Consider the following 25,352-nt stretch of genomic DNA (forward strand, 5'->3'; position numbering starts at 1 on the left):
CACAGGCAACGCCGTGAGGCAAACCGCGCTGCTTCAGCGAGGATGGAGACCTCGAGCCATGCTCAGCCCGTTGGATAAAGGTTTTGGATGCTGCTGCTGCCTTCTGCCCCGAGATAACAGCTGCAGGGGGGAGCAAATCCCACACCCCAGTTAGCCCAAGCCCCTCCACCCAGTAACGCCCAGTAAGCGAACTGGATCCTGCACTGGTCCACGGCCCCACGGGTGAATGCTGCCCGCTGCCACCTCGGCTGTGGGGCAGGGGCCTGGGGTCGCCCTCGCGGCCGTGTCCCCGCTGGGAGCATCCCAGTCCCTCCCAGTTGGGGCAGTGGGCCCACCCCCACAGCCCCTAGGGGGCCGCGGTCCCTTTAAGGGCAAGTGAGGGCAGGAAGCGCGGCGCGGGGAAGCCGGGCGCGCTTCCGCCCTTCCCCGCTGCTCTCGCGAGATCCGCCGCTTCCGGCGCGCGGCCCGGCCCTTTCCGCGGCGACCAGGCCAAGATGGTGGGTGCGGGCCGAGGGGGCGCCGCTGCCATCCGGTGCCATCCGCCGCCATCCTCCGCCGGGGGGGACTCGGGGGGGCTCGGGGCGCTGCTACCGGCTGGGAGGGACCCGGCCTCGTCCCTACCGGGCGCGATGGCGCCGGGCCGGGCCTCCCAGAGCCTGTGGGGAGCGGGATTCCCACGGCCTAGGCCTCGGGCCTGCCATGGCGGGGCTGGGGGGGTGGGGGTTGGGTGAAGGCCGGGAGGGGCGGTGAGGGGTCGTGAGGGGGGGTCCCCGCGTTGCTGACCCCCGGCCCGTGCCCGGCTGCAGGCGGAGGTGGAGCAGAAGAAGAAGCGGACCTTCAGGAAGTTCACCTACAGGGGGGTGGACCTGGACCAGCTCCTCGACATGTCCTAGTGAGTGCGGGGCTGGGGGGGGGGGGGCTGGGGGGGGGGGGGGGCCGAACCGTCTGACCCATCTGTCCGTCTGTCTGTCTGTGTGTCCGTCCAGCGAGCAGCTGATGCAGCTGTACAGCGCCCGCCAGCGCCGCCGCCTCAACCGGGGGCTGCGCCGCAAGCAGCACTCGCTGCTCAAGCGCCTGCGCAAGGCCAAGAAGGAGGCGCCGCCCATGGAGAAGCCCGAGGTGGTGAAGACCCACCTGAGGGACATGATCATCCTCCCCGAGATGGTGGGCAGCATGGTGGGCGTCTACAACGGCAAAACCTTCAACCAGGTGGAGATCAAGGTGAGCCCCGCGGCCGTGCCCTGCTCTCGGGGGATGGCCCAGCACCGTGATCACGTCTGTTGGCTGCCCATAATCACATCTGTTTGTTTTACTCGCTCAGAACCTCACGTATTTGTGGTCCTGCCCCGTGTTTGAGGGCGGTGGGGGGGTTCTGCTGGGGTTTCCCAGCATGGCCTGGCCCAGAGGAGGGTCCCAAAGCAGCGCTCAGCACTTTTTGGGGTGTGCTGCTGAGAGGAGCCTCGACTGAGCCTCACAAAGTGTTGGTGAAGCGTCACGAAATCGCGTGGTGCTGGCACCCGGCCTGGTTCCTTGCCTGCTGTGGGGATGAAGGGGGCTGGGACGGAACAACCCGCAGCACCACCATACAGCTGGTGTTTTCTCTGGGAGCCCCGTTCCTGCTGTTAAAGCCGAGCTAAAACCACGCAGCCAAGCTCCCGCAGCCCACGCAGGGGCAGAGGGGAGCTCCTCGCCTCGCTCAGCTCCCATCCTGCTCCCAGCAGCAGCCCCTGGGGCAGATCCCATTCCCCACGCAGCGTTTCCAGGGCTCTGCACCACGCTGGGGCCAGAAAAAACGGCTGAATTCGGGGCTTTTGCCAGCGCAGGGAGAGCAGCTTTGTGGCTGCACCCTGCATGCAGCGTGGGGGGGCTCCGAGCACCCCCGGGGGGCTCCGAGCAGTGGGGGTGCCGTGCTCCTGGCCCAGCTCCATGCCTCTAACGCCCGCTTTTGCTTCTCCCGCAGCCCGAGATGATCGGCCACTACCTGGGGGAGTTTTCCATCACCTACAAACCCGTGAAGCACGGCCGGCCCGGTATCGGCGCCACCCACTCGTCCCGCTTCATCCCGCTGAAATAAAACGCAGCTTCGGGGACCTTTTTATAGGTGTAAATAAAAGAAATTTCGCCCAGCCGCCTCTGCTCTGTCGCCGACCTCGTGGGGGGATGCGTCCTGCGCCCTCCCCTCCTGACGCAGCTCCCAGCTGGGCAGTGGAGCCCCCCCGCCCCCCTCCTGCCGTGCTGCTTTCCCTGAAAACTGCTTTTTTTACGTAATTCTCTGGCCCTGTTCCTGCGAAACACCCGGCGCCCACCTCTCTGTGTGGGTTCATTGGGTTAATGACGTTCCCTGAGGCATCAGGCTGCGCCCCAATGGCCCCGGGGGTGCGGTGATATTTGGGGGGGGGGGGGCCTGGTGCTCCCCTGCCCCCTGCTTTTCCCACCCCTGTGGGGAAAAAGCACCTGTGGGGGGGGGCGGCAGCTCCCAGATCCTGCAGGAGGGGTCTGATCCTGCCCGATTTGGGGGAAACTGAGGCACGGAGGGTGGAAAGGGGGGGGTGGAGGTGGCAGGGGGGCTGCTGCGGGGCGCTGGCAGCACCTGGGAGGGGGACAGAGTAAATGGGGGGGGGGAGCATTGCCTTTGCCTTTGGGGTGGGGTAAGGCTGCGCCATGGGGTCATGCACACACGGGGGGACAGACGGGCAGACACAAGGACAGACGGGTGCTGACGGAGCTGCCCCAGGCACACATCGCCCCCCCCGGGCCCCCACTGGCTGCAGGTGCGGGGGGGTCCCCAAAGATTTTGGCACCGGGCTCAGCACCCCCGGGGTCGGGGCTGGGCCCCCCCCCCCGGGAAGTGTTGCTGGGGCTGGGACCCCCCCCCCCCCAGAGTCCCCCCCCAGCACCACGGCACCTGCCCAGGGGAGGGGGGGGGCGGCAGGGGGCTGGGGGCACCTTGGGCTCTGAGGGGGGGGCTTCAGCTCGTCCAGAGCCGAGACAGGTTGGGGGGGGGGGGTCCAGAGCCCCCGGGGGGGGAAATGAGACCCCCGTGGGGGTGTTGGGGGGGCCGTGCCGGGTCCGGGGGGGGGGGGTGAGACCCCCGTGGGGGTGTTGGGGGGGGGTGTGCCTCCTCGGGGGGGGGGGGGGTCCGGGGAGGGGGGGTGCTCTCCGTGCGCCTCCCCGGCTGCTGCCATCTAACGGCGGCCGAGGCTGGAAAATCCCGGCCCGGGGGGGGGGGGGGGGCGCGGGGGCGGCGCAGCCGCGGCGGGGCCGGGATGCGGCTGGATGGGGCTGCGGGGGCTCCTCGCCCTGCTCCGCGCCGCCTTCTCCTCCGCCGGGGATGAGGTAGGGAGAAGGAGGGGGGGGGGGGGGCACCTGCTACCGACCCCCCCCACACACACACACACACATACACATACACAGCTCGGGGGGGGGCTCGGCTCCATCCCGGGGGGGTCTCGGAGCCCGTTGGGGGGGGGTTCGGGGCTGCGGGGACAAAGCGCGGATAATGCGGCTTTGTCGTTATCCCCCCCCCCCGTGGATAATTTGGGGGGGCAGCGATCGGCTCCATCAGCGGGTGGAGGGGGGGGGGGGGTCTCAGCATCACCCCCCCCTCCCCACCCAATATCTCCCGATGTCAGCCCACGGAGCCCCACGATCGGCTCGCCCCCATCCCCAAACCTATCCCCCCCCCCCCCTCCAAATCATCCCCCCAAAACCTACCCTGAAAATCCTCGCCCTCAACCCCCCCCCCCCCCATAAAAAAAAATAAAAAATAAATAAATCCCTGCCCCTCCCTGGGCACCCTGCAGCCCCCAGCGCCCACCCCCAGCCCCTACCCACTGGCTGGGGGGGGGGGTCCCTGCCCTGGGGGGGGGGTCCCTGCCCTGGGGTGTCTGCTTTATGGGGGGGGGGAGGGCACAAAGGGGGGGTCCAGAGCTCGGCGTTTGACGGTGACGTGTGCGGGGGGGGGCACACGGGTGGGAGCAGCTGGGGGGGGGGGTGATGCTGTGCGTGGGCAGGGATTGGGGCTCGGGGCCCCCCCCCGCACACCCGTGGGTGACCCCCCCCCGTGTTCCCCTGCCCCCCCCATTAGCCCCTGTAACCCCCCCCCCCCGTGCAGGCCTGGCCCCCGGGGGGGTGTTTGCTGTGGCTGGGGGGGGGTCCCCAGGGCCGTGGCGGTCGATCAGCGGGTGACAGCGGCGCGGGTTGGTTAACGTCCCGGGGGGGCTCAGCCGGGGGTCGCAGCTGGTGGGAGGGGGGGGGCTCAGATGTGGCTTCTGCTTAGTGGGGGGGGGGTGGGGGGGGGGCAGCTGCTGCAGCGCTGGGGTGGTCTTGCTCTGAGCCCTGGGCATGGCAGGGCTGGGACCCCCCCCCCCCAAAGTCGTCCCCCTCCCTCGGTGCTGTCACCAGGCTGGTGGGTACAGGGGGGTACTGGGTGGTACAGGGGGGTACTGGGGGTTACTGGGGGGGTACAGGGGGTTATGGGGGGGGTACTGGGGGTTATGGGGTGGTACGGGGGGGGTCCCAGCTCCCCCATGCCTGGCTCTGCCCAGGCCAGGGATGCGCGGCACGGCGAGCAGCGATGGGTGGTGCAGTGCGATGGACAATGCGCTGCAGTGCGGTGCTGAGTGCGGTGCTGAGCAGTGCAATGGGTGGTGCTGTGCAGTGCGGTGCAGTGCAGTGCAATGGGCGGTGCTGTGCAGTGCTGTGCAGTGCAGTGTGGTGCTGTGCAATGCAATGGGTTTTGTGCAGTGCAGTGCAGTGCAATGGGTTTTGTGCAGTGCAGTGCAGTGCAATGGGCAGTGCAGTGCAATGCAGTGCAATAGGTGGTGCTGTGCAGTGCAGTGCAGTGCTGTGCTGTGCAGTGCACTACCTTGCTGCTCCCCCCTCCTGCAGCACCAGCCTTTGCCAGCCGGATCCTGCCCCCTGAGCACCCTGGGGGCTTTGGTGGGGGGGACACACACACCAGATCCGGGGGTGCAGCAGCCGCCGCGGTGCCGGGTGTGGGTGGTGGGAGCGGAGCCGCAGCCCCGGCCCCCCCCTCCCCAAGTCTCCGCAGCCTCGTGTCCCCCCCCCCGGTGTCTAGACGCTTCGCAAATGCAGGTGCCGCCAGCCCCACCCCGCTGCAGATTTCCAGCGCCGCCGCCAGCGGCTGCAGCCACCCGGCACAAACCCAGGGACCCCCCCCCCCCACATCAACCCCCCACCATCACCCCCCAATTCTCCCCCCCCCAGCTGCAGCAGGAGCCGGGATGGAGGCCCATGGGGTGCCCCTGCCCTGTGGCTGCACCAACAGCCCCCCCCCTATAGCTGGGGGGGGGTCCCACAGGGTGCCCCCCACCCTGCTGAGGGGCTGCCGTGACCCCCCAGGGGTTATTTGCGACCCCCTTCCCCTGGGCAGCAGTTGGGGGAGGTAAAGGGGGGGTCTTTGGGGCCTTTGTGTCCCTGTGGGATCCCAGCACTGCGTGGGCTGTGGGGTCCCCAGCGGCTGGGGGGGGCTTTTTTGGGAGCCAAGGGAGGGGTGGGAAGACCCTCGGGGGTGCCAGGGTCCCAGGGGTGGCTCTGTGCAGAGCGGGACCCCCCCCAAAATGGGGTCCTGGGGTTCTGTTGAGCTGCGGGTGGGGAAGGACAAAGGCTGGGATCGATCCCAGGCACCCCGCAGGGACCGATCCTGGGTACAAGGGGGGGGGAAAACGAGCTTGGGGGGTGATGGGGATGGATCCTCCCCCCCCGCCCATGCACCCCCTGTTTGCACCCCCCCCTTTGCACACCCCCTTTGCACACCGTGGTGCATTATAAAGACGGTGTAGGGCTGCCACCAGCCGGACCCATGGGGTGGGGGGCGAGGGGGGGGGGGCACCATCCCTGTCCCCATCCCTGTCCCCGTCCCCATCCCGGTCCCCCCCATGCCCACTTGCACCCGGTGCCCCCCCCCCAGCAGGTGCAAGGAGCAACCCCAGCAGGGCAGGAGGAGGCTGGGGAAGGGGGGGGGGAACCCAGCGTGGCCAAAGGGGCACGGATGGAGCTGGGGGGGGGGGCACAATGGGGCCGGGGGTGCCGCTTGTTGGGGGGCCCGGGGCTGGCGGTGCCGCGGATGGGAACAAAGCGGGGAAATCGGCAGAAAAGGAGAAGACAAAAGAGAGACAAAGGCAGCGGCGAGCGGGAGCTGCTGCCGGGGTGGAAATCAGGCAGGGACCTTCTGGGGGGGGGGGGGGGGGCAGGGTTGGATCCTTGAGCTGGGGGACAACGGGGGGGGGGGGACAACACCGGGGGTGGGGGCCGGACCCTGCCCCACGGCACCGCCTCCAACCCGGGCACCGCAGGTGCTGGGAGCCGGGCTCGGGGCGCACCCCTGGGTGCTTCCCCAGCCCATTTTCACTGTGTGTTCCCCCCCACCACCATCCTGCCCACCCACCCACCCACCCCCTCCCCCGACCCCCCCCAGGCGCTGGAGGAGCTGAAGATGTCCGGCTCCATCGCCTCGTACGAGCAGCTGGTGCGGCAGGTGGAGGCGCTGCGCAAGGAGAACACCCACCTGCGGCGGGAGCTGGAGGACAACTCCCACCACCTCTCCAAGCTGGAGAATGAGACCTCGGACATGAAGGTGAGCCCGTGGGGGGGGTTGAGGGGGGGCTTTGCCGCGGGAAGGGGTCCGGCGGTGGCTGCCCTCCACGTCCCCTCTGTGTTTAGGAGGTCCTGAAGCACCTGCAGGGGAAGCTGGAGCAGGAGGCGCGGGTGATGGTGTCCTCGGGGCAGACGGAGGTGTTGGAGCAGCTGAAAGGTTTGGGGGGGGGGCTACGGGGGGCTTCTGGGGGGTGGGCAGGGGGCCGAGCTGGTTGTCACGCCGCCGTCCTCGTCCCCAGCCCTGCAGCTGGACATCAGCAGCCTCTACAGCCTCAAATTCCCCGAGGCAGCGGGGGCCGGGGAGGAGAGCCCGCGGCACGCGGCGCCCTGCAGGGACAGCGCCGGGGACCTCGGCCGGGCCACCCTGCGGCTGCTGGAGGAGCTCGACCGGGAGAGGTGAGGGCTGGGAGGGGGGTTTTGGGGGGTGTAGGGCCAGCCGGGGGCTGGGGGGAGGCTGTCGTCGCTGATCGGGGTTTTCCCCCCCTCCCCAGATGTTTTTTGTTGGGCGAGATCGAGAAGGAGGAGAAGGAGAAGGTGTGGTACTACGCCCAGCTGCAGAGCCTCTCCAAGCGCCTGGACGAGCTGCCCCACGTGGAGACGGTGCGTGGGGGGACCCCCACCCAGACAGGGGGTGCAGGAGGGGTCCTCCACCCCCCCAAAAAAAAAAATAAAAAATCACCCATCCTTTGCTCCTTGCCCCCTCAGTTCTCCATGCAGATGGACCTCATCCGGCAGCAGCTGGAGTTCGAGGCCCAGCACATCCGCGCGCTGATGGAGGAGCGCTTCGGCACGGCCGATGAGATGGTGCAGAGGGCTCAGGTGGGGGCCCGGCCCCCCCCGCACCTCCTGTCCTGCACCCGGGGGGCTTCACTTCACCCCCCCAACCCTGCCCACCCCACCCCATCCCCCTCAAATCCCTGCATCCCCGCACCTAGCGCTGTGCATGAGCGCACCGGCCCCATGCGTCCTGGTCCTGAGCCCCAAGCACCAGCCCTATACGTCCTTATACCCAGCCCCATGCCCCCTGTGCCCCCTTGCCCCCCAATTTTTCCCCCTTGCCCCCATCTCCAGGCTCTCGCCCAGCCCCGTGCCTGCCTTTGGGGGTGGCGGGGGGGCTCTGGGGGGGTCCCAGCCCTCCCTGACGCCCTCTTTGCCCACCCAGATCCGCGCCTCGCGGCTGGAGCAGATCGACAAGGAGCTGATGGAGGCGCAGGACAAGGTGCAGCAGCCGGAGCCGCAGGTAACGGGGACGGGGCTGGGGGTCCGCAGCGGGGTCTGGCCCCCAGACCCCCCGGGAATGGGTGCGGGGGGGGGGGGACCAGGCGCAGCCTCCCCACCATTGTCCCCTTCCCCGTCTCCATCGGCGGCAGCCGCGCAGAGGCACAGGCACAGGCACAGGCAGGGCTTTGTGCGACTCGGGCACCGAAATGGGCAGTTGCCATGGAGACGAGAAGTAGGCCACGAGCAGCGGGCGGCCGCCGAGCTCCCGCAGCGTCTGCCAGCGGCCGAGCCGCCGGGGAGGGCACGGGCACCCCGCCACCACCACCACCACCCCCGGCCCCCAACACCCCCAGCCCACCTCCATCAGCCTTCATCCACCTCCCATCATCAGCCTCATCCCTCCTCCATCAGCCTCCATCAGCCTCCCTTCCTCCACCATCCCCATCCTTCCTCCTTCAGCCCCATCTCTCCACCATCCCCATCCCTCCACCATCCCCATCCCACCGCTGCCCCCAGCCCCTCCACCACCTCCTCCAGCCCCGTGTCCCACTTGGACCCCCCCCCATCGCCAGCCCCCTCCACCCACCCGCTCTCCTCGCCCACCCTTTTCCCTTCCCGAGCCCGTTCTCTTGGCAGCGCTCCCCGCTCAGCCCAAAAATCCACCCGTGGCACTGAAAAATGTGCAACGTCCTGGAAAGGCTGCTGGATCTAACGGCACAATTGGGGTCCTGGAGAGCACCCAGCCCATAGGGAGGGTGGCACGGGTGGGCAGGGGGGGGTGAGGGCAGCGCTGAACCCCCCCCCTTCACCATCCCGGCCTCTGCAGCTCTGCGGAAAGCTGCCGGGCACGGAGGGGGACAGCACCATGGAGATCCCCACGCACCCCGAGGACGGGGGCAGCAGCAAGGTGAGGGGCAGCCGTGCTGGGGGGAGCCAGGGTGGGGGGCCGTGGCGGTGCCTGACCTGACCCCCCCACTCATGCACACGCAGGTGGAGGTGGTCTTCTGGCTCCTGTCCATGCTGGCCACGCGGGACAAGGACGACATGTCGCGCACGCTGCTGGCCATGTCCAGCTCGCAGGAGAGCTGCCTGGCCATGCGCAAGTCGGGCTGCCTGCCCCTGCTCATCCAGATCCTGCACGACACCGACCGCGAGCCGGGCCCCCCCGAGAGCCCCGCCGGCGCCAAGGACGCCCGCATGCGCGCCAACGCCGCCCTGCACAACATCGTCTTCTCGCAGCCCGACGAGGGGCAGGCCAAGAAGGAGATGCGGGTGCTGCACGTGCTGGAGCAGATCCGCTCCTACTCGGAGACCTGCTGGGACTGGCTGCAGATGCAGAGCAGGGACGGGGGCAAGGGGCCGGAGGGCAGCGCGGGTACGGGGCTGCGCGGGGCTGGGCGGGGTGGGTGCACGGGTACGAGTGTGGACAGGCGTGTGTGGGGCACGCAGCCACACGTGTCGGTGTGTGCTAGGGGATAGAGGCGTGTGTCGGACCCCCCCAGCTCACTCCTGCTCTCCCCGCAGCACCGGTGCCCATCGAGCCCCAGATCTGCCAGGCCACGTGCGCCATCATGAAGCTCTCCTTCGATGAGGAGTACCGGCGGGCCATGAACGAGCTGGGTGAGCGCGGGGCTGGATGGGGGTAAAATCAGCAATGCTGGGATGGGGGGAGCCCGGGGCGGCTTTTTGACCCCGTGTCCCATCCCCCAGGTGGGCTGCAGGCGGTGGCCGAGCTGCTGCAGGTGGACTACGAGATGCACAAGATGACGAGCGACCCCCTGAACCTGGCGCTGCGGCGCTATGCGGGCATGGCGCTCACCAACCTCACCTTCGGGGACGTGGTCAACAAGGTCTGCGGGGGGGCAGCGGGGCGGGGAGCGGGGCCGGGGCAGCACCGTGCTCACCGCACTCATCCTCACCGCAGGCAACGCTCTGCGCCCGCCGGGGCTGCATGGAGGCCATCGTGGCCCAGCTGGCCTCCGACAGCGAGGAGCTGCACCAGGTGGGTGCCATCCTGAGGGTACGGGGACGGTGCCCACGGTGGGGACGGTGCCCGTGCCCATGCACCCCGCTCTGCTGCCCTCCCAGGTGGTCTCGAGCATCCTGAGGAACCTCTCCTGGAGGGCCGACATCAACAGCAAGAAGGTGCTGCGGGAGGTGGGCAGCGTGGCGGGGCTGACGCAGTGCGCGCTGCACGCGGCCAAGGTGAGGAGCGGCAGGGGTGGGAGCGGACCCCGCGGCACGGCCGGGGCTGACGCCTCCTCCCCGGCAGGAATCCACCCTGAAGAGCGTCCTGAGCGCGCTCTGGAACCTGTCGGCGCACAGCACGGAGAACAAAGCCGCCATCTGCGGGGTGGAGGGGGCCCTGGGCTTCTTGGTGAGCACCCTCACCTACAAGTGCCAGAGCAACTCGCTGGCCATCATCGAGAGCGGCGGCGGCATCCTCCGCAACGTCTCCAGCCTCATCGCCACGCGGGAGGACTACAGGTGAGGGGGCGGAAGGGAGGCACGGGGTGTTTGGGGGGGTCACGCTCACCGTCCTGACATCCGGACCCCCCCTGGTGCCACAGGCAGGTGCTCCGGGACCACAACTGCCTGCAGACGCTGCTGCAGCACCTGCGCTCGCACAGCCTCACCATCGTCAGTAACGCCTGCGGCACGCTCTGGAACCTGTCCGCCCGCAGCCCCCGCGACCAGGAGCTGCTGTGGGACCTGGGGGCGGTCAGCATGCTGCGCAACCTCATCCACTCCAAGCATAAGATGATCGCCATGGGCAGCGCGGCCGCCCTCCGCAACCTGCTCACCAACCGGCCCCCCAAGTACAAGGACGCCGCCGTCGTCTCGCCGGGTTCCTGCATGCCGTCCCTCTACATGCGCAAGCAGAAGGCTCTGGAGGCCGAGCTGGATGCCAAGCACTTGGCCGAGACCTTTGACACCATGGAGAAGCAGAGCCTGAAGAGCCAGAGCGCGAAGAAGCCGATGCGGCACATGGAGAGCCTGGTGAAGGACTACGCCTCCGATTCCGGCTGCTTTGACGATGACGAGGTGCCCAACATCTCCACCGGCGTGGAGACGGCCAGCGCCTCCGTGCTCTCCATGTTCCTGGGCTCCTCCTTCCTCCAAGGGCAGGCGCTGCCCCGGGCTTTGGCGCAGAGGCGCTGCCCGGAGCCGGAGAAGGACGACAGCGGCAAGCCGGCCGAGCCCAAGAAGCTGCCGCTGCCGGAGGACGACGTCTCGCTGGCGGCCGAGAAGCTGGCCAACAAGATCTCCAGCACGGTGGCCAAGATCGACAAGCTGGTGGAAGACATCTCCACCATGCACACCTCGTCGGACGACAGCTTCAGCCTCAGCTCCGAGGACCACTGCCTGGACTGGCAGTACGGCCCCGAGGAGGCGCAGGAGGCGCGGGCGCAGTCCTGCTCGCCCTGCCGCCTGTCGGACACCAGCGGCTTCGCCAAACGCGAGAGCCTGAGCCGGGCGCGGGCGCTGCTGCGGCTGAAGACGGCGTACACCAGCCTGTCCAACGACAGCCTCAACAGCGGCAGCACCAGCGACGGCTACTGCACCAAGGAGCACATGAAGCCCTGCACCAGGGCGCCCTTCCTGGACTACCAGGACGAGCTGCAGCGCTACCAGAAGCGGCCCAGCAGGCTCGACCTCAAGAGCATCCTGGGGAGCAAACCCGAGCCCCCCGCGCTCAAGGCTGAGCCGGACAAGCCCGAGCAGAGGGAGCTGCCCGAACGGGGCAAGAAGACGGTGACTTTCCCCAGCCCCAAGGTGCTGGACAGGGAGACGGAGAGGAAGAAGGAGGCGGGCAGCAAGCTCTCCCCCGACCCGCAGGTCCACACCATCAAGCTCTCGCCCTCGTACCAGCACGTGCCCCTGCTCGAGAGCCTGGCCAAGAGCAGCTCGGCCGCCGGCCACCACTCCTCGCTCCTGGGCAGAAAGCAAGCCTGGCTGCCCCCCGCGCTCCTGCAGACAGCCGAGACCCTCAGCAAGATCCCCGAGAAGCTGTCGGCCCAGCCGCCGGCCGCGGCGGAGCAGGAGTCGGTGCAGAAGTACTCGGTGGAGGACACCCCCATCTGCTTCTCCCGCTGCAGCTCCCTCTCCTCCCTCTCCTCGGCCGACAACGTGCTGGACGGGCAGAGCCACAGCGAGAATGACCTCGACAGCGACTCCTCGCTGGAGATCCTGGAGATGGAGGACGGGGACGGGGACGCTGAGGATGGGAGGCAGGAGAAGGAGAAGGCAGAGCTGGGTCCGGCGGCGGCAGTGGGGATGTCCCAGCCCATCACCATCCCCTTCCCGAAACGAGACAAGGTTTTCCTGCGGGAGTCGTCCCCCTCGCGCCAGGAGGACCACACGCCCTCCAGCTCCTCAGAGAACTACATCCAGGAGACGCCGCTGGTGATGAGCCGCTGCAGCTCCGTCAGCTCCCTGGGCAGCTTCGAGAGCCCGTCCATCGCCAGCTCCATCCAGAGCGACCCCTGCAGCGAGATGATCAGCGGCACCATCAGCCCCAGCGAGCTGCCCGACAGCCCCGGGCAGACCATGCCGCCCAGCCGCAGCAAGACGCCGCTCTTCGAGCTGGGCTGCCAGCCGGAGAAGGAGACCAGCCAGTTCAACATCCAGTGGGAGAACAACGTCAAGAAGTTCATGGAGATCACCGACTTCAAGGAGCGCTTCCAGCTGCCCCAGGACCTGGACTCCATGGTCTATTTCACGGTGGAGAAACCCAACGAGAACTTCTCCTGCGCCTCCAGCCTGAGCGCCCTGCCCCTCCACGAGCACTACGTGCAGAAGGACGTGGAGCTCAAGCTGATGCCCACCTTCCCGGAGAAGAACAGCCTGAACTTCGTGGCGCACGAGAAGCGGGAGGAGCGGCGGGAGGAGCGCTACCTGGAGGGCCGGCGGCGTGCCGAGCGCCCCGAGCCCGCTTCCGACGACGACATCGAGATCCTGAAGGAGTGCATCAACTCTGCCATGCCCTCGCGCTTCCGCAAGGTGAAGACCTCCCTGCTCTCCGGCCAGGTCCTGCACCCGCAGACCAAGAAGCCCGTCCACCTCCCCGTCTACATGCTGGTGCCCGCCCCCACGCACCCCGCCGTCCCCAAGCATCTCCGTGCCTCCACCCGCGACCTCTACAAGGACGACGACTCCTTCACCGACTCGGCAGAAGGGACCCCCGTCAACTTCTCCAGCGCCGCCTCGCTGAGCGACGAGACCCTGCGCTGCCCCAAGGAGGAGGCTGAGCCTCCACGGGGCGCGGGGAGGAGGCGAGAGGCGGGGGCCGTGGCCTCTCCAGCCCGCAGATCGGCCTCGGGCAGCTCGGTGCCCACCCGGGCGAGCTCAGCCTGCAAGGGCAGAGCGGGCTCGAGCCGGACCAGCCCCGTGCAGCCCAGCAGAGGCCAAGGCGTGGAGGGGAAGCGGGGCCAGCCTCCAGCCAGGACGGAGCTGGAGGTGGAGAGGAGCAGCAGCCCCAGCGCCCGGCCCCGCAGCCTGCCAGGGAGGAAGGATGCTCCGCGGGAGGACGGGGACCGTGGCGGGGTGGCCTTCCAGTCGCTGTGCCACACCACGCCGACGGAGGAGGCCGTCTACTGCTTCTACGAGCACGACTCAGACGAGCCCGAGGCGGGCAGGGAGGTGCCTAGGAGCAGAACCCAGCCCGGCCAGGCGCCCCGCAGGGAGCGCTGCGGTGGCTCCGTGCCCAGGAAGGAGCCCGAGCCCGGCGCCCGGCTGGCCAAGGCGAAGGCCAAGCTGCAGAACAACCTGATCGCCGACGAGACGCCGCCGTGCTACTCGCTCAGCTCCTCCATGAGCTCCCTGAGCGACGCCAACCCCTCCGAGGGCGAGGAGCGGGGCCAGCCCTGCGGCACGGCCCCCCGGCAGCGCCCTGCGACGGCGGCGGGGAGGGCGCGGGGCAGCTCCCCCAGCTCCCCCAGCCTCAATTCGGAGGACGACCTCCTGCAGAAGTGCATCGGCTCGGCCATGCCAAAGCGCCGGCGGCCCTCGGCGCGCCGGAGGACGGCGGAGCGCAAGCAGAAGCTGAAGGGCGGCAGCGGGAGGGAGCGCAAGGCGGAGGCCAGGCATCGCCCCGAGGACGGGGGCTCGGACGGCGGCTCGGACCTGGACAGCGTGGAGTGGGAGGCCATCCAGGAGGGCGCCAACTCCATCGTCACCTGGCTGCACCAGGCGGCGGCGTCGCTGTCGCGGGAGCCCTCCTCCGAGTCCGACTCCATCCTCTCCTTCGTCTCGGGGCTCTCGGTGGGGTCCACGCTGCAGCTCTCTCTGGACAGGACGGAGAAGAAACGGGCCGGGAGCGCGGCCGGACGGGAGGTGGAGAGGAGGGAGCACGGCAAGAGCTGCCCGCAGGGGAAGAAGGCTCCGGGCACACGTCCCGTGGGCAGCGGCAGCGCCAGGGTGGAGAGGAGCTCGGCCCCCACGAAGCCCGTGCCCAACCTGCCCGTGGTCTTCCGCGGCAGGACGGTGATCTACATGCCCAGCCTGGCCAAGGACGCCCCCAGCCCACGCTCCACCCCGAAAAAAGCCCCCGCGGCCAAGCCCCAGGCACCAGCAGCCAAGAACCTGTCCCTGAGCCAGCAGCGCTCGCGCAGCCTGCACCGGCTGGGGAAACCACCCGAAACGGGGGACCTGGCGCTGCCCAAGCGCAGCACCACGCCGCCCGCACGCATCGGCAAGGGGCCGCCCTCCTCGGGCTCGTCCCGCACCTCCACCCCCTCGCAGCACGCCCCCAAGAAGCTGCCGTCGCCCTCCCAGCTCGCCAAGCAGGGCCCCACGCCGGTGGGCAAGGCGGGCGGCTCGCCCTCCCCGCCCGGCCCCCCCGGCAAAGCCCCGGCCCCCAAACCCGCGGCCCCCAAGCAGCACAAGACGCAGAAGTCGCCCGTCCGCATCCCCTTCATGCAGAAGCCCAGCAAGAAGGTGCTGCCGGGCCGCGCGGCCATGCCGGTGCTGGAGGAGCAGGAGGGCAGCAGCAAGGCCAAGGGCGGGGGGCCGGGGGGGCCGGGGGGCGGCCGGCTCAACCTGGTGCGGATGTCGTCCGCCCGCTCCAGCGGCAGCGACTCGGATCGCTCCGGCTTCCTGCGGCAGCTCACCTTCATCAAGGAATCCTCCAGCCTGCTGCTGCGGCACCGCGCCGAGCTCTCCCCGGCCACCTCGGTGTCCTCGCTGGCCCGCGGCGCCTCCCCGCAGCGCAGCCGGGCCGCCCTCCCCGCCGTCTTCCTCTGCTCGTCCCGCTGCGAGGAGCTGAAGGCGGCCAAGCCAGCGGCACCCGGACCGCGGCCGCAGGTCCCCAGGGCGCAGCCCGGCTGCAAAGCCCCCCCCCGGCCCCAAGCCCCCGCGCAGGACCAGCTCCGAGAGCCCGTCGCGGCTGCCGGTGAAGACGGGCGTCCCCGAGCCCTTCAAGAGGTACTCGTCCTCGCCCAACATCAGCGTGGTGCGCAGGACCGGCAGCCCGTCCTCCGTCCTCTCCGCCTGCTCCGAGGCCTCGGCGCGGCGGCGGAAGGCCGGCGAGGGGCCCGGGGGGGCGGCGGAGAAGCCGCCGATGATGATGATGAAGGGCACCTGGCGCCGCATCCGGGACGAGGACATCCCGCACATCCTGAAGAGCACGCTGCCGTCCTCCGCCCTGCCGCTGGTGAGCGCCGCGGAGGAGCAGCGCCCCGGCCCCAGGAAGACCAGCGACGCCGTGGTGCAGACCGAGGACTTCTCCACCACCAAGACCAACTCCAGCACCTCGCCCACGCTGGAGAGCCGCGAGGGACCCCAGCGCGCCCGCGACGCCGAAGCCCAGGCCCCCGCCAAGGCCGCCGTGCCCATCTCCTTCGGCCACGAGGCGCCGGCCGGGACCTTCCCCGCCAGCCGGCACGGTTCCCCGAGCCGCGCCGCCCGCGTCACCCCCTTCAACTACGTCCCCAGCCCCATGGTGGTGACAGCGGTGGCCGACAAGGCGGTGGAGAAGATCCAGGCGTAGGCAGCCGCTGCGGGTGGAGCCTCGGCACGGTCCCGCGCCGGGGCAGGATGGACCCCGCGGAGCCGCAGCGCCAAGACACCCACCCGTGGGTGCTGCTGCCTGTGGGGACGGAGACGTGGGACAAGTGGAGAGCAGCGAGTGTCACCCCGGCCCTCCCAGCTGCGGGTTTTATTTCAATGCAGCTCCCACGGGATCCCCCGCTGAAGACCTGGCAAAGCCTGGGGGACCCATGGGTGGGGGGCCGGGGCTGACGGCTGCGCTCGGGCGCTTCTCGGTGCTGCCTCCTCCTGCCGACAGGTGCCCGGCGTGCTGCAGCCCCGGGGCGAGCGGGGGTCGTGTCCCCCTCCCCGCACACGCACCCCGGGAGCACACCAAGCCAAGCCTTAATGCCAGGCCCCCGCCGCACGCTTCTGCTCGCACACCAGCACCGGCTCTGCCAGGCATCGCAGCGCCTTTATTGCCAGGGACGGGGACACCCTCCCCTGCAGGAGCACTGCTGGGGCAACGCAGGGACAGACAGGGCTGGGACGTAATTTTTGCTGCTTGAGGCTGCTAATTAGGGTGCTGGCTGATTGCTATCGGGTGACTCGCAGCTGTGGTGCGGGCAGGGGTTGTGGCAGTGCGGTGGGTGGTCGCAGGGGACGTGGCGCAGGGGCCAGTGCTGGCGATGCTCAGGGCTGGGTGCTTGTTGGGGTCCCGGCTGGCTCATCCTGGGGGGTTCCTGGGGTCCTGTCACCAGGCTGGGGGGTGCCCTGGGAGGGGATGGGGTGCTGAGGCGGCACTGGGACACCCAGCCCCAAGGGAAGGGTCTGGGCCCCCCCCCCGAAGCCCCCAGCCCCCCAGCGCAGCTGGCAGCGAGGAGCCCGCGCGTCCCCACCTCGTGGACACGAGTCCATCCAGAACTGGATTACGCCCACGAGTAGGGGGCTGCCGGCCCCAAAGCATTGGGGACGCCCGTGTCCCGCTGCCAGCTGGCCCCATGCACCCAGGGGTGGGCTGTGGTGAGCCCACCCCCCAGTCTGGAAGCCCCCCAGCCCTCTCACCCCACCACCCACTCATGCCTTTGGACGGGGTGCCCAGCAAGATGTGGGGTCCCACGGGGGTCCCTGGCCTGCAGGGAGAGGTGAGCAGGCTGTGGGGCCACACGGAGGGGTCTCAGGGATGGACACGGGGGGTGTGGGGGCCCCCATGGGGTCTACAACGAAAGGCACCGAAAAGGGATGCAATAGGGGTGTGGGGGCGGGCAGCAGGGCCACAGGAATGGCACCCACAGAAATGGGAGAAAACGGGGGGGCTGCAGTCCCCCGTCCCCCCCCCCGACTGCCATCACCATGCGCAGCACCCCCGTGCGGGGAAGCCAGCACCACCCCACGGCTCCGGGTTCAAGTGCCACCATCCCGGCCCCGCTCTCCCCCGTCCACCCCGTGTGCGCCCCTCGGCTTCGTCCCCGCGTGCGCAGAACCGCGCCGGGTTTGCGGTGTCCCCCCTGTCCCCCCCGTTTCCCCCCTCCCCGCTGTATGTATGTACCAAGGATGTTATTTTACCAGGACTCCGGACAGTATTAAAAATTAAAATCAAACCCGTGTCCGAGGGCAGCCGCGGCGCAGCGTCCGCTGGATCCACTTCTTGTGCCCCACCGCCGAGGTGGCCACCGGCGGCTTCAGGGGGTCTTCGGGGCGGGCGCTGCTGAAGGACATCACCCCCGCCACTGCCGCTGGCTGCCCGCACACCAAGGGGCTCCCGGAGTCACCCTGGGTGGAGGTGGCAGTGGGGACCCGGCCTCCCGCAGCCCCCTAGGCACCGAGGGGCGACGCTCGGCGACCCCTCGCCCCCCACGCAAAGCCCCCCCCGAGCTCCTCACCTTGGTGGGAGCGGCGCCGCGGTGTCGCCCCTGGAAGCAGATCATGGTGGGGGCGATGCCGCCGTGCCAGAAGCGGCTGTTGTTGCACATCCTCGCGTCCAGCACCGCCACCTCCAGCTCCTGCAGCGCGGCCGCCGGATCCCTGGGCACTCCCCAGCCCGCCAGGCTGCACGCCGTGCCGGCCTTCGGCTCGCGCCGCAGCAGCGCGATGGGGCGCCGCGTCCTGCTCCACGACACCGGCCCCGAAAGCTGCGGGTGGTTCGGCACCGGGTCACCCACCGGCTTGGGGGGCTGGGGGGCAGCGAAGCCGGTGTAGCACCCGTGGGTGCGCGGAGACGTCACCGAGATGTGAAAGCGCAACGAGGTGAGGAGAGGAAATGGCACCCGGCCCGGTGCAGTGGGACAGCCCCGCCGGCGGTGCTTCCTGGCACCAACCGTCCCTCGGGGACCCTCCCCAGCCCCGCAGCAGCCCCCCCGGCCAACACAAAGCCCACCTGGAGCAGGAGGAGGTCGTTCTCCATCGTCTTACGGTTGTAGTTGGGGTGGGGGCAGGCTGTCCGGATGGCGAAGCTCTGGGTGGCCGCCCCACGGTCCCAGAGGTGATGCAGCCCCACCACCACCTTCACAGGGCCCTTGAGCCTGCGGAACCCACGGGACGTCCACGGGGGTGTCCCACCAACCCCCCCCGTCCCCCCGTCCAGGGGGGGGACGCTCCCCGCTCCCCGCTCACCTCCGTACGATGCAGTGCGCGGCCGTCAGCACCCAGCGCTGCTGCACCAGGGCTCCCCCGCAGATGTGGACACCCCCAGACTGCACCGACACCATGTAGGGCCGGGAGTGGGGCTTGGCCTCGTGCCCCCCGATGATCCCCAGCCGTGACCGGCCCCGGGATGATGGGGGAAAGAGAGCTCCCAGTGCTGCTGCTGGGGAGCGGGGACGGCCACTCTCCATCTCCGCCGATCCCTGTGGTGATGAGACCCCCACAGCCCCCCCGTGCTGCTCACCCAGCCCACCCGAGGGCAGGGGCAGCAGCAGCAGCAGCAGCCCCAGGCTCGCCCTCGCCTCCATGCTGCTCCCAAGGGCTCCCCGTGCTCGCGGCAGAGGCGACGCGAGGCTCAGGTGCGTGGCGCCGAGCCGGGGCAGAGGAAGGCTCTGGTGATGTGCAAGGTGGGAGCAGCGCCGGCCCCCCGGCTCTCACAGGAAGGGGGGGGAAGCAGTGCGAGCGCCTGAAGGTGTGAAAAAAACACCCACAGAGACACAGCCCCAACCGTCCCGTGGAGACAGCGGCGCTGAGCTGCCCTGTGCACCTAACCTTGCACCCTGGGGTGCCGGTCCCCATCCCCGCCGCTCAGCCGAGCCAAGGAAGCCACATCCACAGCTCTCCCAGAAGGGTTTTTAATGAGAATTTTGCCCGATTTGTGCTCACCACAGCCCCAAGTGCACCCGGTGCAGCTCGGCACCCCGCTCCCACCACCGCACCCGCCCTTACCTGCAGCCTAAAACCACCCCAAAGCTGCAAGGCCGGACCCCGACCCGCAGCCCCTGGCTCCCCCCTCAGCTCGTGGCCTTGGGGACAGCCCCAGCTCGGGCCAGGCTCCTCAGCAGCCTCTGGAAGAAGAACTCGGTGTGGTACTCCAGCCGGTTGAGGTGCCGCAGCAAGAGGGGCACCTCGTCCCTCCTCACCCCAACGCACACCGGGATCACCCTGGTGCCGCCGCGCTGGATGAGGTGCTGCAGGCTCCACTCGGAGACGCGCCAGCACCACGGGTCCCCCAGGGCCCCGGCGGAGAGGAGGAGGATGGCCACGCGGCTGGCACGGATGGCCTCGGCGGCGCTCTGCACGGCGCACGTCCCGGCCACCCGGTCCTGGTGCTCGGCATAGCCCTGGAAGCCCCGCGCCCGCAGGTACTCGGCGATGCTGGAGGCGACGCCGTCGTCGGCGGGGCAGTACCAGATGGAGAAGTCGTAGGTGAAGCCGTGGTGTGCTGGCATTTTTTTTTTTGGGGGGGTGCGGGGGGTACAGGCTGGCTCCCCCCACCCGGTTGGAAGCCCGCGGTGCCGCCGGCTGCTCCCCGGGTAAAGGTCAGGCGCCGAGTCCTCGCGGAACCAAGCGCCACCGGTGCCGTGGGGGCACCCCAAAGCGCTCGGGGACGTCCCGGGGGGGCCCGGCGAACGCCCCCAGGACGCAAAACCTCGCCGCCTCCTCCTCCTCCTCTTCCTCCCCGGGGGGGCTCAGAAGGCTTTCTGCCTCATCTCGGCCATGTCCCGCTCCAGCGCCGCGCCCGCCCGCCGCAGCTCCTCGCACTTCTCCGCCAGCTGCCCGCGGGCCTCCCGCAGCCTCCGGTTCATCTCCACGTAGCCGCGGCTCTGCCGGTACAGCCGCTCCCGCTCCTCCTCCTCTGCCGCCTCCTGCCCTGTGGGGGGGGGGCTCAGCATAGGTGGGGGGGCAGCGCGGGGGTCTCCATCCTGCTGCCCCCCTCCCCAAAATGCCCCCCGGGGGGGGGCTCTCACCTGGCGCGGGGCCGTCGTGGTCGCCGCCGGGGGTCCGGGGGGGCTCGGCGGGCAGCAGCAGGACGGGGTCGGCCGGGCGCGTGCCCCCCACGTCGGCCAGGACCTGCTCCACGGTGGGCGGCTCGGGGCGGGTGGGCAGCACCCGCTTGGCCTTGGAGGTCATGGCCGGGGGGGTGGGCCTGGGGGGGGTAGGGGGCTGATGGGGGGACAGACGGACAGCCTGCCCACCCAGGGACAGACGGACACCACTCCCTGGCCCAGGACAGACGGACACTGCCCACCCCAGGACAGACAGACACCCCTGCCCACCCTGGGGACAGACAGACACCCCTCCCTGCCCCCGGACAGACGGACACAGATTGATGCCCTCCCCTCCTGGCCCCCCCCCAGACAGACAGACAGACAGACAGACCCCTCTGGACGGACACACGGACCTCCCCCCCCCCAGGGCAGACAGACAGACAGACAGACAGCCGGCCCCCCTCCCCCCCCCCGGACAGACGGACCCCCTGGCCCCTCCGGGACGGAGCCCACCCCCTCCCCACAGACAGACAGACGGACAGACCCCCCCCACCCCCGGACAGACGGACAGACCCCCCCTCCTTCCCCTTCCCCCCCCCCCGCGCTCACCCCTTACCCTCCTCGCGGCCGCCGTACCGCCACGCTCCTCCCCTCCCCCCTCCGGCCCCGCCCCCTCCGTGACGTCACCATACAGGCCCCACCCCCGTGACGTCATCGCATAGGTCACGCCCCAAATGACGTCATCACACTAGCCCCTCCCCCCACTGACCCGCGGCGCCCCCCCCCGGCGGCGCAGGGAGGAGCAGGCGGCTGGGAGGGGGGGTGGGGGTGGTTTATTGGGGGGGGGGGCACGGGGGGCACCGGGGGGAGGGGCTGGGGCTAGTGGTGTCCTGGTGCTACCCCAGAGCCCTCCCAGTGTCATCCCAGTGCCCTCCCAGTGCCGTTCCAGTATCATCCCAGTGCCGTCCCAGTATCATCCCAGTATCGTCCCAGTATCGTCCTGGTGTCTCAGTCGCTCTTCGCGTCCCGCGCCAGCTTCACGGCTGCCCTGGAGGCTGCGGGGCAGAACCGGGGCCGGGTGAGGGCCACGAGAGACCCCAGGAGCCACAGCCCCAGTGAGGGGGGGGCACAGACGGGGCTGAGCCCGGCCGCTGCTCCCCGGGGGGCTTCACGTGGGGGGCTTCTAGAAGGGACGTGCGCTACGGGATGGCTCCGGGGGGGCTTCAAGCAAGGATATGTGCTATGGGACAGCTCTATGGGGGCTGCAGGGGGGGGGACATGTGCTACAGGATGGTTCCGGGGGGGTCTCCAAGCAGGGACGTGTCCATGCGCTACAGGATGGCCCCTGGGGGGGGCTTTGTGGGGGGACACGCGCTACAGGACGCCCCCCCGGGGGGGCTTCTAGCAGGGATATGTGCTATGGGATGGCTCCGCGGGTGCTGCACCCGCTCTACGTGGGGTTAGGGGCGGTTGTGCGCGACCCCCCCCGCTGATTTCTGCAAGAGCAGGGGCTGGGGTCAGCGGGGGGGGGGGGGGCGTTACGTACGGACAGGCTGAGCTGCGGGGCCACCTCGGCCGCCAGCCGGGCTCTGCTGCTGAGCAGCGTCTGCAGGACTGCACCGGGAGGCGCGGAGAGAAGAGAGAGGGTTACGGGGCTGGGGGGGGGACCACGGGGGGGTGGGGGACCACGGGGGCTGCGAGGGGCGCAGCCTGCTCCTTGTGCTTGGGTTGGGGGGGGTCCCGGTGGGAAGGCAGAGCTGCCCGAGGCTCCTCGGGGCGAGGAGGTGCCCCCAAAAGGGGCAGGAGCACGGGGGGAGGATGGGGAGGGGGAAAATGGGGGGGGGGGGACACGGGGATGCTCAGCCCGCGCTACCTTCTCGGGTGACGGTGGAGGCCGCGTCCAGCGCCTTGGTGCTGAGGTCGCCCAGCACGGAGTCCACAGCCTGGTGGTGCTTGAGGAAGCAGGGCCGGATGACGCTGTGGTACAGCACCTGCGAGCCGTTCCAGGACACGGGGGCCATGCACCACACCAGGAACAGGCACTGCGAGGGGGGGAGAGATGCAACAGGGCTGGGGGTGGCAGGGAGAGGCAGTCGCTGGGGTGCTCCGGTCCCGTCCTGCCCCAAAATTGGAGCTCGTGGAGGCCCCGGGAGATCAACTGAGCTGTGCCACCGACTGTCCCGGGCAGGACAGTGCCAGCTCGGTTACACGGGCACAGAGGATCCCCTCAAGCTCAGCCATCAGGTGAGGGGACCCCAGGAACCGCAGCCCCCTGCTCCCTCACCCCCCCAAAACCCCGTTACCTTCCCGACGTAGTAGAAGGGGAACCAGTAGAGGAAGGTGTCGGAGAAGAACTCGGCTACGCTGAAGACGCCGTACACCACCCAGTAGGTCAGCCACGTGGTGTCGTCCTCCTTGCTGGAGCTCTCGATGGCTTTGATGCTGCGGGCGGCAGGGGACGGGTCACTGCTTCTGCAGGCTCGCTGCCGGGGTGGGCACAGCTGCCCCAAAAGCTGGGCGCTGCTGGCTCACGCTGGGAGCTTGCCAGGCTCTGGTGTTTTCGGGACCACGCTCTCGGGAGCTTCCTACTCACAGCAAGCTCCTGGGGCTGCCCGTCCACCAGGGAGACCCCCAGGCAAGGGCAGGGGGGGCTGTGAGCGCGGTACTTACGAGACGTAGGCGGGGTAGACGAAGCCGATGAGGTTGCAGAGCAGCGAGGCGCCGTAACCGAACACCAGGTACAGCCCCAGGAACGCCACGGAGCCTGCGGGGGCAGAAAGGAGACCCCAGGATTCGTGGTGGGGCAGCTGAGCGGAGCCAAACCTCGGGCCTTGCACTGTTCACTCTGGTCCCAGTTTGCTCTGGTCACCGTTCGTCCCCTCCCTGGCCTGGGGGGGACGGCCCCGCAGCAAACACTCAGCACCTTGAGTCCACCTCGAGCCAGCCTGCCCGGGGGGAAGGAGTGACCCCAGCCCCAGGGCTCACCCCAGCCTCCCTCCCTGCAGCTCTCCGCACGTGCTTGTGTTGGGAACTCAGCCCCCTGAGAAACAGCAAGCCAGTCCTGCTCCCCCGTCATTCAATTAAATTGTTAAATTAAACGCGAGCCAAAGCTTTGGGCTGCTTGGCACCTCCCCAGACGCTGGCAGAGGCTGGACCTGAGGAGCCCAGGGAGCCGGGGAAGCACCCTTGGGACCCGCAGAGCCTGTGTCAAGGGCATTTTGTGTCACCCCAGCGGGCTCTCAGCTCCTTCTCGCCCTGCTTACAACACTCCCCGGGTGTAAGCGCCTTACCCTGCAGCAGGCAGAAAGCCGGGACTTAACGAATTAGGGGAAGGGGGCACGGAGCACGGATCATCCCCCAGCTGCTCACGGCAGCGTTTCTGCACCGCGTGGGCACCCCGGGGTGCTGGGGCTCTGCAAGGAGAGGGGGGGGGTAGGGGGCAGGAGCAGCGCCCCCACGGCAGCGGTGGCGGCTCCCCGCACGCAGAACTAACAGGCAGGTTCGGGCAGCTCCGGGTTTCGTGCCCTAAAGAGCCTTAGGATGGATTTCACGGGCTAAGTTTAGCCCCCGGAGGAATTTACGTAAGGGCAAGGCACAAAGGAGAGGCTTTGGATTGCACAGAGGAGCCTGGGGTGTCAGGGGGCAGGGAGGGACGGGGCCGGGGTGTGAAACCCACAGTGCGAGCGGGGAATTAGGAAAAAATCAGGCAGAGAAAGGGGTTTTCTCTCCCCTGTGGATCCGGACAAGGATTCACCCCGTGGAGCTTCCCCCAGGCACCCGTCCTGTGCCCGAGAGCCCCCCAGAGCCCTCGTAGTGGCTCAGAAGGCACCGAGCTGCCCCCGGGGGGTTCAAACACAAATTTGGGACCGCTGCAGAGCTGGGGACGGCGAGGAAGAAGTCCGATATTTGTTGCTTGGCACCAGCTTCGCCTTTCAGAAAAGGTGAAGAAAAGAGGCAAAAACCAGCCCTACAGCCAGGAGGTGCGCAGTGGGGTAACCCAGACACCCCCCCCCCAGGAAGGTTTTGCACCAAAATAGGAAATATTCGCAGCCATAAAGCAGCAGAAGGCTCCACGTGGCCAAGGGCAGGGGCACGGCCACGCCGGGGGCGATAGGAGGGGGTCAAGTGGGGCCGAGGAGCCGTTCCCGGGGGAGATATCTCTGGTTTCTCATTAATGAGCAAACAGCAGCTGGTTAACGAGCGGACCTCTGCCCTCCTTCCCGGGGGGGGACGGGGACGGGACAGGGCCCCGCTGTAGCTTGGCTTCCCCATGGGGGGGGGACGGGGGTCACGGCGTGTTTAACGGGGACCTTGTGGCAGCAGGGACTGAGGGCAAGGATGATGGTGCTGACACCCCCCCCCCAAAAAATAAAACACCCCCAAACAGCTCCCTGATCCCTCCCCCAGACCCTCCCCAGCCCTGCAAGACCCCCAAAGGGGGCGGTTAAAACCCCCCAGGAGCAGGGCACAAAGGGGGGGGGGGGCGACCCTGAATTGAGGGGGGCTCCTAAAATTGGGGGGGGGCACAAAAAAAGCGGGGAGGGCACACAAAATTGAAGGGGACAGAGAAAAATCGGGGGGACAACCAAGATTGAGGGGGGACACAGAAAATTGGGGGGAGACCCAAAAACCGGGGGGAGACCCAAAATCTCGGGGAGACCCCAAAAACCGGTGGAAGACCCAAAACCGGGGGGAGAACCCAAAAACCGGGGGGAGAACCCAAAACGGGAGGGGGGCTCCAGGGAAGGGGGGGCAGCACAACCTTGAGGATCTGAGGGGTCCCTGTGGGTCCGGGGAGCCCCCGCGGGGCTGAGGGTCCCGGGAGGAACCGGGGGGGATCCCGGGGAAACCGGGGGGACACGGAGGAGGGGGGGGGGGGGGTCCCGGTCTCACCTGAGGCCAGGTAGAGCCGCCGGACTCCGGTGCGGGCCTCCAGGCGGCCCAAGAGGTCTGCGAGGGGCCCGGGGCGGTCGAGGAGGCGCTGGAGGCGCTGCAGCACCGTGCCCATGGCTGCGGGCCCCGCTCGCCGCTGCCCCGGGGCCGGTGCCGGGGCCCAAAGCGGCGGCGGCGGCGGCGCGGGGCGGGGAGGGGCGGGCAGGTGGCGGCGCCGTTGCCATGGCAACGCCCGCT

General features: G+C 69.4%; 5 protein-coding genes and 1 long non-coding RNA gene across 6 annotated transcripts; 2 read left to right on the top strand and 4 right to left on the bottom strand.

Moving 5' to 3' along the window:
- The first annotated feature begins 443 nt into the window (after positions 1 to 443).
- On the top strand, positions 444 to 2,126 carry RPS15 (ribosomal protein S15). The gene is made up of 4 exons (XM_032203495.1): positions 444 to 497; positions 807 to 892; positions 987 to 1,221; positions 1,961 to 2,126. The coding sequence occupies exons 1-4, from the start codon at positions 495 to 497 to the stop codon at positions 2,072 to 2,074; spliced, it is 438 nt and encodes a 145-aa protein (XP_032059386.1). The 5' UTR covers positions 444 to 494; the 3' UTR covers positions 2,075 to 2,126.
- A 1,152-nt stretch (positions 2,127 to 3,278) lies between these two features.
- APC2 (APC regulator of WNT signaling pathway 2) lies at positions 3,279 to 15,892 on the top strand. The gene is given in 16 exon segments (XM_032203493.1): positions 3,279 to 3,336; positions 6,440 to 6,598; positions 6,685 to 6,775; positions 6,858 to 7,014; positions 7,110 to 7,218; positions 7,324 to 7,437; positions 7,781 to 7,858; positions 8,666 to 8,746; positions 8,830 to 9,214; positions 9,364 to 9,459; positions 9,550 to 9,689; positions 9,764 to 9,841; positions 9,928 to 10,044; positions 10,112 to 10,326; positions 10,410 to 15,174; positions 15,176 to 15,892. Coding segments are annotated over 15 exon segments (7,221 nt in total). The 5' UTR covers positions 3,279 to 3,336; positions 6,440 to 6,457; the 3' UTR covers positions 15,830 to 15,892.
- LOC116498980 lies at positions 8,183 to 17,308 on the bottom strand. The gene is made up of 3 exons (XR_004254206.1): positions 17,151 to 17,308; positions 13,065 to 13,070; positions 8,183 to 8,197 (listed from the first exon to the last, which is right to left on the bottom strand). It is a non-coding gene; the product is annotated as an uncharacterized LOC116498980 (long non-coding RNA).
- Positions 17,309 to 17,403: 95 nt separating this feature from the next.
- GZMM (granzyme M) lies at positions 17,404 to 18,758 on the bottom strand. Its single transcript, XM_032203910.1, has 4 exons — positions 18,421 to 18,758; positions 18,185 to 18,329; positions 17,691 to 17,939; positions 17,404 to 17,580 (listed from the first exon to the last, which is right to left on the bottom strand). The coding sequence occupies exons 1-4, from the start codon at positions 18,756 to 18,758 to the stop codon at positions 17,404 to 17,406; spliced, it is 909 nt and encodes a 302-aa protein (XP_032059801.1).
- A 1,146-nt stretch (positions 18,759 to 19,904) lies between these two features.
- C26H19orf25 (chromosome 26 C19orf25 homolog) lies at positions 19,905 to 20,873 on the bottom strand. Its single transcript, XM_032203497.1, has 3 exons — positions 20,832 to 20,873; positions 20,202 to 20,380; positions 19,905 to 20,104 (listed from the first exon to the last, which is right to left on the bottom strand). The coding sequence occupies exons 2-3, from the start codon at positions 20,362 to 20,364 to the stop codon at positions 19,923 to 19,925; spliced, it is 345 nt and encodes a 114-aa protein (XP_032059388.1). The 5' UTR covers positions 20,365 to 20,380; positions 20,832 to 20,873; the 3' UTR covers positions 19,905 to 19,922.
- A 185-nt stretch (positions 20,874 to 21,058) lies between these two features.
- On the bottom strand, positions 21,059 to 25,230 carry REEP6 (receptor accessory protein 6). Its single transcript, XM_032203494.1, has 5 exons — positions 25,116 to 25,230; positions 22,893 to 22,986; positions 22,526 to 22,664; positions 22,096 to 22,264; positions 21,059 to 21,277 (listed from the first exon to the last, which is right to left on the bottom strand). The coding sequence occupies exons 1-5, from the start codon at positions 25,228 to 25,230 to the stop codon at positions 21,231 to 21,233; spliced, it is 564 nt and encodes a 187-aa protein (XP_032059385.1). The 3' UTR covers positions 21,059 to 21,230.
- Positions 25,231 to 25,352: the final 122 nt, after the last annotated feature.

The sequence above is a fragment of the Aythya fuligula genome, chromosome 26 (genome assembly GCF_009819795.1).
Source record: "Aythya fuligula isolate bAytFul2 chromosome 26, bAytFul2.pri, whole genome shotgun sequence".
Taxonomy (NCBI): domain Eukaryota; kingdom Metazoa; phylum Chordata; class Aves; order Anseriformes; family Anatidae; genus Aythya; species Aythya fuligula.

Coding starts and splice junctions, on each gene's coding strand:
- GZMM (XM_032203910.1), bottom strand. CDS start 18,758: ATGGAGGCGAGGGCGAGCCTGGGGCTGCTGCTGCTGCTGCTGCCCCTG. Junction 18,330..18,420: donor GCGCACTGCATCGTACGGAG/GTGAGCGGGGAG, acceptor TGGGTTCCGCAG/GCTCAAGGGCCCTGTGAAGG. Junction 17,940..18,184: donor ACGACCTCCTCCTGCTCCAG/GTGGGCTTTGTG, acceptor AACCACCCGCAG/CTTTCGGGGCCGGTGTCGTG.
- C26H19orf25 (XM_032203497.1), bottom strand. CDS start 20,364: ATGACCTCCAAGGCCAAGCGGGTGCTGCCCACCCGCCCCGAGCCGCCC. Junction 20,105..20,201: donor CCACGACGGCCCCGCGCCAG/GTGAGAGCCCCC, acceptor CCCCCCCCACAG/GGCAGGAGGCGGCAGAGGAG.
- RPS15 (XM_032203495.1), top strand. Junction 893..986: donor CAGCTCCTCGACATGTCCTA/GTGAGTGCGGGG, acceptor GTGTCCGTCCAG/CGAGCAGCTGATGCAGCTGT. Junction 1,222..1,960: donor TCAACCAGGTGGAGATCAAG/GTGAGCCCCGCG, acceptor CTTCTCCCGCAG/CCCGAGATGATCGGCCACTA.
- REEP6 (XM_032203494.1), bottom strand. CDS start 25,230: ATGGGCACGGTGCTGCAGCGCCTCCAGCGCCTCCTCGACCGCCCCGGG. Junction 22,987..25,115: donor GCGGCTCTACCTGGCCTCAG/GTGAGACCGGGA, acceptor CTGCCCCCGCAG/GCTCCGTGGCGTTCCTGGGG. Junction 22,265..22,525: donor CCTTCTACTACGTCGGGAAG/GTAACGGGGTTT, acceptor CCCCCCTCGCAG/TGCCTGTTCCTGGTGTGGTG.